This window comes from Mustela erminea, chromosome 9 (genome assembly GCF_009829155.1).
Source record: "Mustela erminea isolate mMusErm1 chromosome 9, mMusErm1.Pri, whole genome shotgun sequence".
Classification (NCBI taxonomy): domain Eukaryota; kingdom Metazoa; phylum Chordata; class Mammalia; order Carnivora; family Mustelidae; genus Mustela; species Mustela erminea.
The window spans coordinates 782166-797017 of record NC_045622.1 but is presented as its reverse complement, the minus strand read 5'-3'; the positions used below and the strand labels follow the sequence as shown (position 1 = coordinate 797017).

Here is a 14852-nt window from a genome sequence, read left to right as displayed (position 1 = left end):
CTGCTTCCCCCTCTCTCTCGCCTGCCTCTCTGCCTCCTTGTGGGCTCTGTCTGTCAAATAAATAAATAAAATCTTTAAAAATAAATTAAATAAAATGCCGTAGGGACCAACAAAAATAAGTCCTGGTTGGTCCCCTCTTTGCCACCACAGCCCGGACGCCAGTGCCCCAGCCAGCAAAGAGAGAATCACTGTCACTGCTTCAGTGCCAGAGCAACAGAGGACGCCACGGAGCACTCCCCTGGTGACCACTGTTTCTCTGGGGACGGAGTTTATGGTTTCTGCAAGTATGGAAGCGTCAGGCAGCACCAGCCCTGCCCACGTCGTCACTGATCTTTCTGCGTGTGAGACAGAGAGACTCCGGCTTGCAGGCGTGGAGACGACAGTGACCTGCCCTTCGGCCTGACCTCCAGCTAAGGGACAGCCGTGACCTACTGGGCAACTTCACCTGGTGAGGAGAAACACAGTGTCACCACTACCCACGGATGATGGGTTGAAGTTCAGGAAGCAGCACAGTCTTTGATCCCTGACACACTTTCCTAGGAATTAGAGACTAGAGAACCAAGACCGGGACCGTTGTCGGTTACGAAGCAGTCGTGGACTTGCCCTCATGGACTCTGATGACGGTGATCGTCAAGCTTGTAGTATGGGCTATGCCTGCACTTGGAGACAGTTGGACAACTCCCTCGGCATCATTCGAACACCTTAGATAGGCTTCCTCTCCCTGCCGCCCACGCGAGCGAATCACCGAGCCCGGAGAAAAGAAGCAACTCCATCGAAAAGTTGGGGACCACACATGATGGGCTGGAGTTCCGTTGGAACTTAACCCCTACTCCACTTCCTCAGTTTACGTGTAACTAGATCTCACACCGGGGAGAATGCACCTCCGACTGCGTAGACAGCTCTCAACCTACGGAATCATTCTGGTACAGAAACCTGCTGGGTCGAATGCTGCTATAAGCGTCTCTCCTTCCTGCCCCCAACCCCAGTGATACTGGTGGGAACGGTGGAGCTCTGGGCAGGAAAGGCAGAGTCCCTGTCTGCGCCGCTGGGAGCTAGAAGCGTAGTGATGAGCGCAACCAGCGGCCCCGAGAAGGTCTCTAATACCCACTGTCAAATGGGCGATGAATGAACGAATACTAATTCGAGTTAACTTGTTCAATTAAAATTTTCATTTTAGACATCTTACAGAAGATGATGCTACAAATACAGAATGAGAGGCAGAATACAGGCTACTTTAAATTTCAAAAAGCTAAATGGTTTCTGTTCAGCTTCCTAGGTATTAATGCCTAGGAAGATATTCACTATAAAAGTGGGCTTTTTCCTGAATGGTAGCCCCTTGTGCTGGGTTCGCTGGGCTGCTCCACGTTCCAAGCACTCTGTTTGTCTCCAACTACGCAGAAAACAAACCCAGACTCTAACGTCCTGAAATGATGACCGTGATTTACCACCACCCATAATTCTGTGGGTCGACCAGACGGTTCTTCTCCCGGCCTTGTTCAGGATCTCAGCCCTCTTGGGTCAGGCCGTGGCTGGGCTGGATTACCCCCCACTTGCCCATTCCCAAGTCTGCTCCTTGGCACAGATGTCTAGAGTCTGGTACGTCTTTCTCCATCCAGACGGTCTCCTTACGGAGTGGCTGAAGGCCCAGACGTACAGTTTCCAAGAAGCAAGAAGCAGAAGCAGCACTGTGGCCAACTTCCCTCTGCCGAAGCCGGGATTCAACGTGAGCGGAGACCAGCTCTGTTTCTCCACGGGACAGCAGGACGGAGAACAGGAAGCCACCTTCAGTCCGCACCCCAGCTGACCTTGCAGGACTTCCAGCCACCCTGGGAGGTGGGAAGGAGCCCCTCCACTGCATCAGAGAGGAAATTCTCACGGCTGCACGCGATGACCCTGGGGGATGAAGACATGGTTGCGTCTCTGGTGTTTGTTATTGCTTCTCCAGTAAGATACAATTAAGGGTATGTCCAGAATAAGACCAAACAAGATGACTTGATAGCGACTTAGGTCTCGCTTGCTCGTCTCATTCTTGTGCCTGAAAGCCTTGCTAGTTGTAGAATTATCAAGCAGGGCCTTGGATTGCTTTTAGGCTCCAAATATTGTCCCTTTAGGGTTTCCCATCTTTATTGCCCACACAGAAAACACTCATTCGCTGTACAGTCTGGCCTACCTTTCTGTTCACGACACAGTCAATGATTCGGCCACGAGCGTGTGGCCCGGGCTCTGTTCTTCAAAGCAGACCCTACTCACCTGAGTTGACCACATGGTGTCAGCTCCAGGCTAACTTGCTCTAATGACCCAACCACTTTCTCTGCTGATGTGTCCTCCGAGAAGGCAAAATAGTTCAGTAATGGCCTAGCCATCATAATTCTCCCCTACCGCCAAGTCCTGAAGACATTCCCTATTTCCTTCTCACAACAGGACCGTTCCATACTTAGGTTCTTGCTTATTTTTATATTTTGAGCTTATTTTTATATTTTGCCTGAGGTATGGATCGAATTTATTTTTTTCCATTTAACGAACCAATTTTTCCTACAAAATGTTTAGATAACCCAAACTCTCACGGGCCTCTTTCTGGATTCTGTTCTGTTCCTTGGGCCCCTTGTACATTTCTAGACCCGTTCCACATTGCTCTTCCTGCTGTGGTGGCTGGGAAGTCTCACTAGGTCATAGAGTGAGTCTGTCTCTTCTTCAATTGTCCTTTTCATGATTGTCTTAATCAGGAACAGGGGACTACAGCCCAGGAGCCAAACTCTCCGCACTGACTATTTCCGTGAAACAAGCTTTATTGGGGCCCAACCGCACCCACTTGCTTACACACGGCCACTGGCTGCTTTGACCACAATAGTGGATTTGAATAGTGCAAAGCTTAGAATATTTAGTGTTTTTACAGAAAAAGTTTGCTGACTCCTGGTCTCAGTTACTCAGGGACTTGAATTCTTCCACGTCAAGTTTTGGCAAGGTTCCCAGTTCTGAGCTCTTGATTATAAGCAACAGAAACTGGTTCTGTCTAACTTAATGTGGAGATAGATTTACTGCAGGAGGCATCAGAGTGCACCGGCGCTCCCAGGGGAAAGCCTAGAGCGTGGATGCTGCCAAGTGAAAAGCCTTCCAAACTCTCCCGCCTTCCCGTACCACTCAAGATTCAGAGCCCCGACAAGCAGAATGCTTGGGCTGAGCTACGGTCCCACACTCGCGCTAGCTTCCAAAGAGCAAGGCGTGTCCAGCCCTTCATCCACGTCCACAGAGAGGTGTAGGGTCCTGCCTTCTGACAAGACTCACTCTGTGGAGGGTTCATTCGAAATATGAGCAGGACAGGATCTCCCCAATGGCGGCTGCGACTTTGCTTGAAATCACATTAAAGTGGGGCAAAATTGTTATCTTTAAATACTGCACCCTCATTCACGAAGACAATTTATCTCACTTTTAATTCAGCGCTTTCTCTGCGTCCTTTGCTGGAGTTTTAAATGTTCTTCTGGAATGGTCTTGTGAATTCTTGTCTAGTAAGTCCTTGATATTTTACGGTTTCATTATTGTTGTGTTGGACACTTTGGTATTTTATGTCTCTTCTTTGTTTTATTATTTATGGTATTGAGGGATACTGCTGATTTCTGTATATTGATCTCATAGTATTTAAGCTTTTTTATTTCTTCTGAAGGTCTGTTGGCTTTCTTCAGTCTTGCATGTAAATACTTGCAAGAGACAATTTCATCTCTTTCCATCCAATCCGTATATTTCTTAGTGTCTTTTCCTGTCTTATTGCTTTGACCTGAACCTTCAGTCTCATGCAGTACATTATGTTAGCATGGATTCTTGTGCCGCTCCTGATCTTAGAGCAAATGCCTTTCAAGTTTTTCCAGGTAAAAAGATAAATATTTTTTTATCCCATTAAGGAAGTTTCTTTTTATTTCTAGTTTTCTGCTAACTTAAGTTGTAAATAAGATGCTTTTTTTTTTTTGCATCTGTTGAAGTGTTCCTAAGTATTTCCTTCTTTAGCTTGTTAATATGTGAAATTACATTAATAGATTTGTTTTCTAATGTTGAATTCCTACAAATTAATCGTAACTTATCACAATGTATTATTTTTTTGATCATTACTGAATTCAGTTGTCTAATATACATTAGGGTCCTTGCACTTGTGTTCGCAAATGAGACTGGTGACCTACTTTCACTGCGCTGTTCTCATCAGGTTCTCACAGTGGGGTTACGTGGGCTTCATAAAAGGACTTGACACTCCTATCGTTCTTAAAAATAAGAAATGATGGGGCACCTGGGGGGCTCAGTGGGTTAAGTGTCTACCTTTGGCTCAGGTCATGATTTCAGAGTCTTGGGATCGAGCCCCAAGTGGGGCTCTCTGCTCTGCAGGGAGCCTGCTTCTCCCCCACCCCCGCCTCTGCCTCTCTGCCTACTTGTGATCTCTGTCAAATAAATAAATAAAATCTTTTTTAAAAAATGATAAAACTAAGTTTCCAAATCAAAAAGAGGGAGAATATTTAAAAATAAAATTCATTTCCAAAATTATGATTTGTTCTTTTAAAAAGTTAATAAAAATAGAAAAAAACAGCTGCATATACTATTGCCCAGCCTGCCCCCGAAGGGCTCTGCGTTCCGTCCTCTCTCCTGGCAGTTACCAGCAGCTGCCCCTTCCATCCACAGAACCTTGCTGCTGGGCAGTAAATTACACGCAGTGTGAGCCCGCCGTAGGGACGTGGGTTTGATGCTGCGTGTTAGCTAGATGGTGTGACAGTCACTGGCCACTCTGGGTTTCAGGTTTCTCATCACCAGAATGGAAACTGGGGAGTTGGAATAATGCAAGCTCCTTTATAATAAGCTCCTGACTTCTAAACAAAATAAGCTCCTGGCTTCTAAACAAAAGTTAGCTGACTGCAGCACTGTCGGTCGTCACCCCCAGCAACCCACAAAACGGAGCAAGGATCCCCGCTCCCAGACTCAACACGACAGACTTCCAGAGCCATCTCGAGGCAGGAAGCACACATGAGGCCATGTCACTGCAAGATGATGGCTTTCTGCCCCAGTTCCTGGCACGGAATGCCTGAAACCCTTTTAACGTCCTAAGAGACGAGAGTGTGGGGAGCACCTTTTGTGCTAATAGTGGGTGCTTGACCCCAGTGTCTGACCTGGGGATCCTAAACTCTTGTACTTTCCTGGGATGGATGCACCTGTTTTTTTTTTTTTTTTAAGATTTTATTTATTTATTTGTAAGAGACAGAGGGAGAGAGAGCAAGCGAGCACAGGCAGACAAAGAGGCAGGCAGAGGCAGAGGGAGAAGCAGGCTCCCCGCCGAGCAAGAAGCCCGATGTGGGACTCGATCCCAGGACCCTGGGATCATGACCTGAGCCAAAGGCAGCTGCTTAACCAACTGAGCCACCCAGGCGTCCCTGCACCTGTTATTTTTATGAGGTGATCCTGGGTGGGCTCCTTTTAAAACAGAGACAGCCATGATTAGAACCTCGAAACTTCAGCTCCACCAGCATTCTCTGGAGAAGGGAGAGTCTGCCAACAGAGTTAATGACACGTGATGCCCACATGATGAAGCTTTCATTTAAAAAAAATAAGTCGGGGGCTCGGAGAGCTTCCACATCGGGGACCACATCCACATACGGGGAAGGTGACACATCCCAGCTCCAGAACTCCGTACGTGTGGCTGTTCCCGCAGCTTCAGAGTATAATCTCCCCCGTGTGTGCTTCTCTTCCTTCTCTTTGATCTACGAGAAAGTGAAATGGAAATTCTCGCTCTCAGCTTTGGTAAAGTCAACCCTCCCTTCCCTGAAGCACAGAGAACCTGCTTTTCAAGTTAGGGATTTAAGGAACTCCCAGCGTAGGGGAAAGGACCAGGAGAGGACTTTCCCACCAGACTGGAGCTAAGCCGGAGGAGGTCAGAGCCACCGGGAGCCAGGCTCCGCTCCATCCCTGACCCCGGGAAGCAGCCGCACCTTAGACGGGAGATAAACTAGTGCCCTACCTGTGTCAGGGAAAGTGCCAGAAGCTGCCACACCCGAGGAGTGGGCAGACACAGGAGCAGGAACGCCTGGGACCCCTGTTGCTGAGCGAGGGCACGGGGATGCCCAGAGGGCGAGGCTACGGGAAGGGCTCAGCCCCACAGACGGCAGCTGGACTCAAAACCAGGCTGATTCATGGGCCGTGTTTCTTGCTGACCCACGTTCCCGGCCTTCGATCTGACCCGTGACGGTGCAGCAGCCCCCTGAGCCGGTGTCCACCTTGCACATGAGGGGCCGGCCCCCAGAACGAGGCTCTCTCTGCTCACCATCCTCCCTCACCCTCCCAGCCCTCCTGCTGCCCCTCCCGGCATCTTGGCTCCCACCTGTCCTGATGTGCTTTGTCTGGGCAGAGAGACACGGGCAGGACGCAAGGAGTGTCTTCTCCTCGGCTTTCCTTCCCTGATGTCCTGGCAGGTTGCTGAGGAGAGATGGGACAGAACCCGCCGGTGTCGACGGTGCTGTCCACACGGGTGTGTGAGGACATCGGGGTTGCAGAGACAGGCACCAACCAGGCGGCCGCACCTGTGCCCTTGCCCTGGGCCCCTCGAGTCAGCCCAGGCCTGTGGGGCAGGTGCTAAGTCCCCAGCTCCCGGGGACTTCCTTCCCGGCCCGCGTCCTCGTGGCCTCCTCTCATCCCCAGGGTCAGCTCCTCCATCAACGCTCCCTCCTCTCTCCTGCCTCACCCCCCATCTTCCTGCTCCTTTAGCCTCTGCAGCCGCGGTGTCCTGACCCAAGTGTCTACACCACACCTACGACGCTCTCTCCTTCTTTATTGCGTCCGTGGCCTCCATCAGACTGGACGCTCCCCGAGAACAAGAACAGGGCCTCGTATTCTTCTGGAATGCAGGCGGTGCACTCAAGTGTCCAGCACATGATAAGCTCCACGACTTTTGCGAGGACGCGCACGAAGGAATAAATACGTAAGGTCAGTTGCCTTCCCACATGCTGGATGTGCCCTCAGACGGTGCACGCACCTGCGTGTCCCAGGCGACCGCCTTCCGTCCGTTTCCACCCACAGGGAATTAGCATCCAGACTAGGATCATACACCGTTTCGTTCCTGGCTTCTGTGACCTCGTTCATGAGGTCTGTTTTGCCCACTGAAGTCCTCCGTATCTCTTAAAATCGTAATGTAACCGTAACGTAAATGTTCGTAAGGAATAGCTGTCCGTTTCTGCACTTACCTGGGCTGGCCTGGGGATAGACTCTTCATGGGAAGGCGCTGGTCCCAGGCCGGGTGGGGACTGCGGGGCCGGAACCCCGCGACCGTCACTACTGTCCAGCCAAAGACCGCCGGGAGTGCACCTGTTCCTGCGCCCGTGGGGGCCTCCCTCAGTGCAGCCGGCGACGTTCTAGTGAGAACTGATCAGAAGGGGCTTTCTGGGGACGGGCTGCGGCTTGCCTTGGGTCCTCCTGAGACGTGGGGTCCTGCCCAGGCTGGACGCCGTCAGCAAGCGGGGCGACTCCGCGACTAAGCAGTGGATGGACGCACGGGTAAACAGAGTCTGAAGCTTTCAGTGGCCAGGAGTCCATGGGCACTCGTCTGTAGCTAGGATGGAAGCACATTTTTGTTATTTCTGTGGTTTGGACATGTTCCTGTTTTTGTCTGTGTTCAGACAAGGTCTCGGAGTGGCCTGGTCTGTGATGTTTTATGACATGGTTCCTGTTCCGCAGCCAGGCCTCTGGCGAGCCGGGCCAGCCCCCAGGCCTGCGTTCTCACCGCAGGGGCAGCCCGCATTGCAGGAGGTTGGCAGCGCTGGCCAAGGACAGACCGGACGTGGGAGCTGGGAGCCTCGTCATCTGGCGGTCTCGTTCCAACACCGCGCCCGCGCTGCACCCGGGTCTGTGCTTTGGACGTCTGCGTGAGCCTCAGGAATTCGCATTTCCAACCCAGCCTGGTGCTGCGGAGGCTGCTGGACCTCACATGGAAACCACCCAAGTCGGCGAAGTGTGGGGGTGTGTGCGGAGAAGGAAAGATCTACCGTAGTTAGTGGCATTCCCGGGGAAAGTCTGCCCTTCTGGAAACACTGGGTGCCCTTGGGACGCGGGCTATGCTGCGCGTTTTCCCAGGTCAGGTGCCCACTCTCCCACGGGAAGCTCCCAAACAAAGATTCTCTCCAATGTATAATTTGTCCAGATCGTTGACCAATAAGTTTGTCATTAACATCAAAGTAAAATCTTTTTAAATCATTTTCTTCTTTTTAAGATATTATTTATTTATTTGACAAAGATCACAGGTAGGCAGAGAGGCAGGCAGAGAGAGAGGAGGAAGCAGGCTCCCTGCCGAGCAGAGAGCCCGATGTGGGGCTCGATCCCAGGACCCTGAGATCATGACCTGAACCAAAGGCAGAGGCTTAACCCACTGAGCCACCCAGGCGCCCCCATCGTCAAAGTAAAATTTATGTGTAAATAAATAATGAAGTGTTCACTGCCCCCAGCTGTGGTGGACTCCAGGCGCCACGAGGAAGGGAACCAGACACGCTCTTCTCGGTCTCTCCCGAGACCGAGCGCCGCCCTGATGCGTAGGTGCTTCCAAACACCTGTGTCTGGAACGTTCTAGCAGACAAAGGAAGGAATCCGAGAGGTCACGGACATTGCTGTGACCGAAGGTCAGCAACAGGGGGCTTGGATGTCCAGACAATGGCCATGTGGAAACCCCAGAAGATTTCTGTTCTCATCCACACCCAAGACAAACCAGGAATGACGATGCTGTAACTTCAGACTGAGGTGACCAGAGTGTGATGCTCGAAAGAAAGGACGCTGACAGGGAGACGGTTGTGACCTCTGGAATATTGGGCCAATTCGGGGGGAGGTGATCTTCCCAGATAGACCCTCACCCTTTGGTTCTGTTTATACGTTTTTCTTCCACCCACAAAAATCCTTGCCACCCCGTCCTCCAACTCCCTGTGGTCCTCCTTGGAACTCTGCCTTGTGCCACCATTCCAGTCCCCACACCCCCAGCTGGTTTCTGTTTCCCCCAAGCCCCTATTCTGATGTTATGGTACCTACCTCTTCTACCGAACGTGTTCACTGTTTATTTGCATGTCTTATTTAGCCAAAGAATGTAAACTGCAAAGCACTGATCCGAGGCAAGTGGTTTTGATTATTTTTGGTTATGATCTTCTAAAGGCCAGTGAGATCTTTGTCATTTCTTTTCTTTTCTTTCCTTTTAAACAAGACCCTGCACCGAGCTGGCGGCTCTGGGAAAAGAGCGGAAGTTCGTTGTCTCACTCAGATGTGCTTGAGCGGCGAGAAGAAGGGGGCAGAGTCTGCACTCCCGAGCTGGGAGCCAGGTTCTGAAACGACTCTCAGTACGTAGAAATACTCTCACGGACACAGTTCACGAAGGAGTTAAGCAACCAAATATATAAACAAATAGTTCCCAGAAGAGGAATTACAAACTTCCTGTAAAATAACCAAAGGTGTGAACTATCTCAGGTAATCGAGAAGGAAATGCAAATTGAACAAGACGAGCCTCCCTCATTGGCATGTCGCTCTGGCAGAAGACTGAGAGGTCCTGTGCAGTGTCAGCAAACAGCCCACGGGGCTGGAGATGTTCAGGTGCATGTTACAAGACAGATCTGACTGCTTAGAACATGTATGGAAACCATCACGTTTCTGAGAGTGTACACCTCAAAATTACTTTTTCCGTGTTGCCGGGATTTTGGCTGAAGGATGCTCACAGGGCCATGAGTTTACATCAGTAGAAATCAGAAACGACCTACGTATCTGTCAAAACAATTATGTTTAAAGAAATGACATCCACGCTCTGACGCTTCATAGTTACCACAAAGAATGAAGCGCATCTCTTTGTGTAGATACGGGAAAATGATCACAAAATACTGTCAAATTTAAAAAGCAAATTGCAGAAGAGTAATGAGAGTGTAATTCCTTTTTTGTGGACAAAAGGACCCATGTTCTGTGTTTTCACGGTCATAGCAATGCACGTGCAAATTTCTACATAACTATGTGTGCAAAGACAAAACAAACACACAAAAACAGAGATCTGGAAAGAAAGTCACCCGGCAGCTGTGGTTACCAGAGTAAAACAGGAAGGACTTTTTACGCACTTCTGTGTATTGTTTAAATCTTGTTTCAACCTTCCTGTAATACTTATGCCTCTTTTTGAAATAGAAAATAAGCCCAATTAAAAGCAGAGGCTTCTCAAAGTTGTGCTAAAATGTTTGAATATTCGCAGAAGCGCAGATCAAACCTCAGAGACTGCACGCGTGAATAATCTCTTTATTCTCTAGAACTCTAGGCCCACAAAATGATTCACATATATTTGGGTCCCTTACCGGAACCTGAAATCCTGTGTGGTCCCCCGGGAACAGCTCCTCCTGGGTCGTAGATGAGGTGAGAGAGGAACTCAAAGAAGAAGAAATTTCTCTGACACTTGGCTTTTTTAAAATCGGCAAAGCAAAGGGCTGTCAGAAACAATTCACCCAACCTCTGACGTATGCGAGGGGCCACAAGTTCAAATGCCCCCGGACAGGAGGGCAAGGAACCAAGCCGGAGGTTGGCGAGGCCCGCTGGAAGCAGACAGCGAGTGCGGGGCTGGGGGAGACGCTCTTCCCCGTGTCCCCCTCGGACAGGCTGGAGCCCTTACCCGGGATCTTTCGGTGTTTGGAGAGAAAGCAGACAGCAGAACGCTTCACTGCAATCCCCCTGGGTTCACAGTCGAACGGGCAGTTATTTCCCGTCTCGGGTGCTGTGCCGCTGAGCTGCAAACACCAGAGAAGTGCATCGCCAGCAGGACTTGGGAGCCAGCTTCCCGCTCACCATGTCACTTCACTCTTCTTTCCTCAGCCCTTTGGCCGTGGTATTCCAGAACATCAGAGCTCAACAGGTTAGACGCATCTCATTAGGGCCATCTGGGTGGCTCTGTGGGCTAGGCGTCTGACTTTAGCTCTGAGCAACATCTTGGGGTCCTGGGATGGAGCCCGCATTGGGCGGGGAACCTGCTCGCCCCACCCAATTCGTGCTCTCTTTCAAAGAAACAAAATCTTTTTTTTTTTTTTTTTAGATTTGATTTATTTATTTGACAGATCACAAGTAGGCAGAGCAGCAGGCAGATAAGGAGGGGGAAGCAGCCTCCCTGCTGAGCAGAGAACCAGTTGTGGGACTTGATCCCAGGACCCTGGGATTATGACCTGAGCCGAAGGCAGAGGCTTTAATCCACTGAGCCATCCAGGCGCCCCAATAAACAAAATCTTAAGAAAAAAATGATAATTTAATGTGTACAATGCGGTGGCATTAAATACACTCATGGTGTTGTACAAAGCACCAGTACTCGCTATTTCCAACCATTTTTTATTACCCCGGCAGGAACTCTGTACTCATTACACAGTAGCTCCCACTCCGCCGACCCCCTGCCCCCCAGAACCTGCAGCCTGTTCTGTCTGTCTGCCTGTCTCTACCCCTGAGCTGGGTTCCCCGACCAAGTGGAAAGACGAGCTGTTTGCCGTTAGAGCAGGCTTATTTCCCTTAGCACGCCGTTTCCAAGGTCCGTCCACATCACAGCATGCGTCAGAGCTCCAGCCCCTTTGCTGGCCGAAGAATGTTCCACTCTGCGCTGTGTATCATGACACTGTTTCAAGGAGACTCCTTGCCCAATGTGGGGTTTGAACCCATGACCCCGAGATCAACAGCCACATGCTCCACCGACGGAGCCAGCCAGGTGCCCGGTATCACGGTTTGTAAGAAACATATATTTGGTCTTCATTTCCCTTTGCAGCACGCGAGCTTCTAAACCCTCAGAATCTCCCAAGCTGTGAGAAAGTTCCAGGTGTCTTTTGGTATGTTAATGAGGCGGTTTTGGAAAGTCCCTCAGTCAAGGAGGGGTTGAACTGGTTTCCGGGGGAACCAACCGGTTGATGTGGGGCTGGAACTTGCAGACCCCACCCCCTGACCTCGGAGAGGAGAGAGGGGCCATAGGGGAAGATGCCCCACTGCGCCGAGATGCAGTCAACCATGCCCACATAATGGAGCGTGCATAAATGACCCAAGAGGACAGGGCTCAGAGAGCGTGCAGGGTGACCCTCGGCACGGCCACCTCTCCCCCAACCAGATCCTCTGGATTCAGACATGGCTTCCCAGCCCCCTTTTTGAGAAGCCATTCCTTAAGAACTGTCGTCCCCAGGAACTCTAACCTGACCTTGTTGAGAAGGGAGACCCAGCGGTGTGGGAGCTCATTGCTCTCTGCAGGTCAGACCTTCTCACCTTTACTGGAGTCTGGCGTGTCGCATTTCTGCAGCTGTTCTTGCCTGAACGTGAGAGTCCTGCAGAGCGCTGAGTACCAAACTGGTACCCAGGACATCTTTTGGAATGAGTGGTCCTCTGAGAGAAGACACAAGAAGGAAAAACTGAAAGCAGAGGGAAGAAAGCGTGAGAAGAACAGGGGCTGCCAACCACAGACAGAGAAAGCAGAGGTGCGGAGAGGGAGGGGACCCCGTGAATTAGCCTTCGCTGCGAGGCCTTAATCACAGTGTTCAGCCTGCGGTCAGTCTGGTGAACTGGAAGTTGACAGGAAATCGCCAGGAACAGGACACGGCCACAGACCGACTCACACTCTTGTTAGGTCCTTCCACAGCTTTGATTTTTTGTTTGTTTGGGGTTTTTTTTAAGATCTTATCTAGTTACTTGACAGAGCATAGAAGGGGGAACAGCAGGCAGAGGGAGAAGCAGGCTTGCTGAGCAGGGAGCCCGACGTGGGGCTCCAACCCAGGACCCTGGGATCATGACTGAGCCAAAGGCAGATCCTTATCGACTGAGCCCCCCAGGCGCCCCCTCCTGCCTTCTCTCGTTTGCTGCTCCCTCACCGTCCCAAAGTCCGGCCGATTCTGACGCATTCCTCATGCAGACACTGATTTATCCACAGACTGGCGGATGCGTCGCTAGAGGACCATCACCGGTGCACACCTAACCAGATGACCAGTCCTTGATCGCCTTTTTCTTCCGATGAATGGGAACTTCGAGTGGGATAGAAGCAAGTTTCAGTGGTAAACCCGAAATCTCTTAGCTTCTGCATGTTCATAACAGAAGCAGCTCCTGCCATCCCGATCTCGAAATCAGCTGGCTGTTAAACCACTCACTGGGTCTACCATGTGCCGCGGCACGTGGATCTGTGTTATTCACCATTTCCCAGCACCTAGCACTGTGCCTGGTGTCTGACCTGTATCCAGTGAAGTTTGAGGCATTGGCTGATCGAACGAATGGTGGTCCCAGTCTCTGTCTGCTTCATGCTTAGGTGACTTTCAGTCTAAGACACAGACGTATGGGAAATACACAATCCCTGTGGGACAAGAAGACCTAAACTTTGCTCTGTTCATGTCCACCCAACCTTCATCCCATACATACAAACTGAGTGCTGTCAGTATGATGGGAAGTGGGTTGGGCTCTCAGGTACAGATAAGGGCACAGAGCCTCGCTCCCACGTGTGTGTTTCCATGATCACATTGTAGCACGCCCCACTCTGCATCAGCAGCTAGACAGTGCCTCGGCCACTGGAGTGTCCCCTCTGCCTGGACATTGTCCATCGTGTTGAAAGCACTCAGCACTTGACAGGACATCTAAGGGAGATGATAGCCTTCTTGGGGGAGAAGACATATCCAACTGTACACAGTCAGGATCCTTCGCTGGGAGAAGAAAAGCTGAGTGTTGTGGATGCAGCAGGGAAGGAAGATGCTGAAGATACTGGGAAGCTCTCGGCATTGTGAGAAGGTGGAGAGAATCAGGACTGAGGCTGAGCCCCAAAGCCTGCAAAACTAGTCCGGCGACAGAACCGTCCACACTGCAGCTCCTGGCCCGTGCCATGTCGGCCTCAGAAACTCAGTCTCACCTCCACCGAGAAACTGCCGTTGCCCTGAGTGCTGCCGGCCAAGCCAGCCGCCTCTGCTGCTATTCACACCAGCGGCGGGGGCAGCTCCGGACAGAGCCTGCTTCCTCAGGCTGCTCAAACCCGCATCCAAGTTTCCCAGGGACGAGCCAGATTGGCAGAACCCGGGTCACATTCTGGAGCTCAGCTGCCAAGGAGGCTGGGGACTGACATCTAAAGGAAGGCGAGCTAATCAAAAGGTGACGAGTGGCCATTAGTAAGACCAGTGTCCCCTGTACTATGGCAATACATGATAGGAGCAAAGTCAGGTACGTCAGAGGCCGTCTCAGGTCCAGTGAAATTTGCTTCCTTGAGGGAGGACCAACAGTGAGCATACGCATGAGCAAAATGGTGGCTAGTGTTAGGTGCTGCAGACACATAAACTGTGAGGTGAGGCAGCCAAGAAAAGCTTTTCTGAAATGAGCAGACACCCAAGTGGCAGGAGGGTCAGCCAGCACAAAGGCTGGGACCTGACTTGTCATTTCAAAAAAAACCAAAGGTAGGCTGCACCTGAGTGAGGGAAGGGGAGAAGGTAGAAATCAGGGCCGGAAGAGCCTCAGGGACAGTGTTGTGTAGGGCCATGATTCTAGACCCTGAGAGTGGCAGGGGAACAGCATGATGTGACTTCCTTTCTAGAAAGACCCTGCTGGCTGGCTGCTGAGCTTGAAGTATGAGGAGGGGATCAGGGTGCTTAAATCTTCCTGAGGTCTGGGGAGAGGGTGAGACAGGAGGGAATCTTGAGAGCTGTGCAAGAACTGCCCGGGAGAGGAGGTCAGGAGGCATCCTGGCAAAAGGGAGAGCAGGAGCCAACACACGCCAGCAGGGAAGGCTCTGGAATTTTTGCAGAACTTTGAGGAGTCTGCCACGGTAACGGGGATGGATCCAGACATCGGGCTGGAAAAGTAGGGGAGAGCCCTACTTTTTAACTTTTTTAACTTCTCATGGCACCCAGGTCAAG

At 51.0% G+C, this 14852-nt stretch overlaps 1 protein-coding gene and 1 long non-coding RNA gene across 2 annotated transcripts in view; one reads left to right on the top strand and one right to left on the bottom strand.

The window, feature by feature from the left end:
- Positions 1-5112: 5112 nt before the first annotated feature.
- Positions 5113-9334, bottom strand: LOC116599234. The gene is made up of 5 exons (XR_004289292.1): positions 9028-9334; positions 7203-7567; positions 6344-6438; positions 5406-5726; positions 5113-5180 (listed from the first exon to the last, which is right to left on the bottom strand). It is a non-coding gene; the product is annotated as an uncharacterized LOC116599234 (long non-coding RNA).
- Positions 9335-14770: 5436 nt separating this feature from the next.
- Positions 14771-14852, top strand: part of TMEM123 (transmembrane protein 123) — a 51361-nt gene continuing 51279 nt past the window's right edge. The window contains exon 1 of the mRNA XM_032357852.1: positions 14771-14796. Coding sequence (XP_032213743.1) covers positions 14771-14796 — 26 coding nt within the window. The remainder of the gene's footprint in view (positions 14797-14852) is intronic.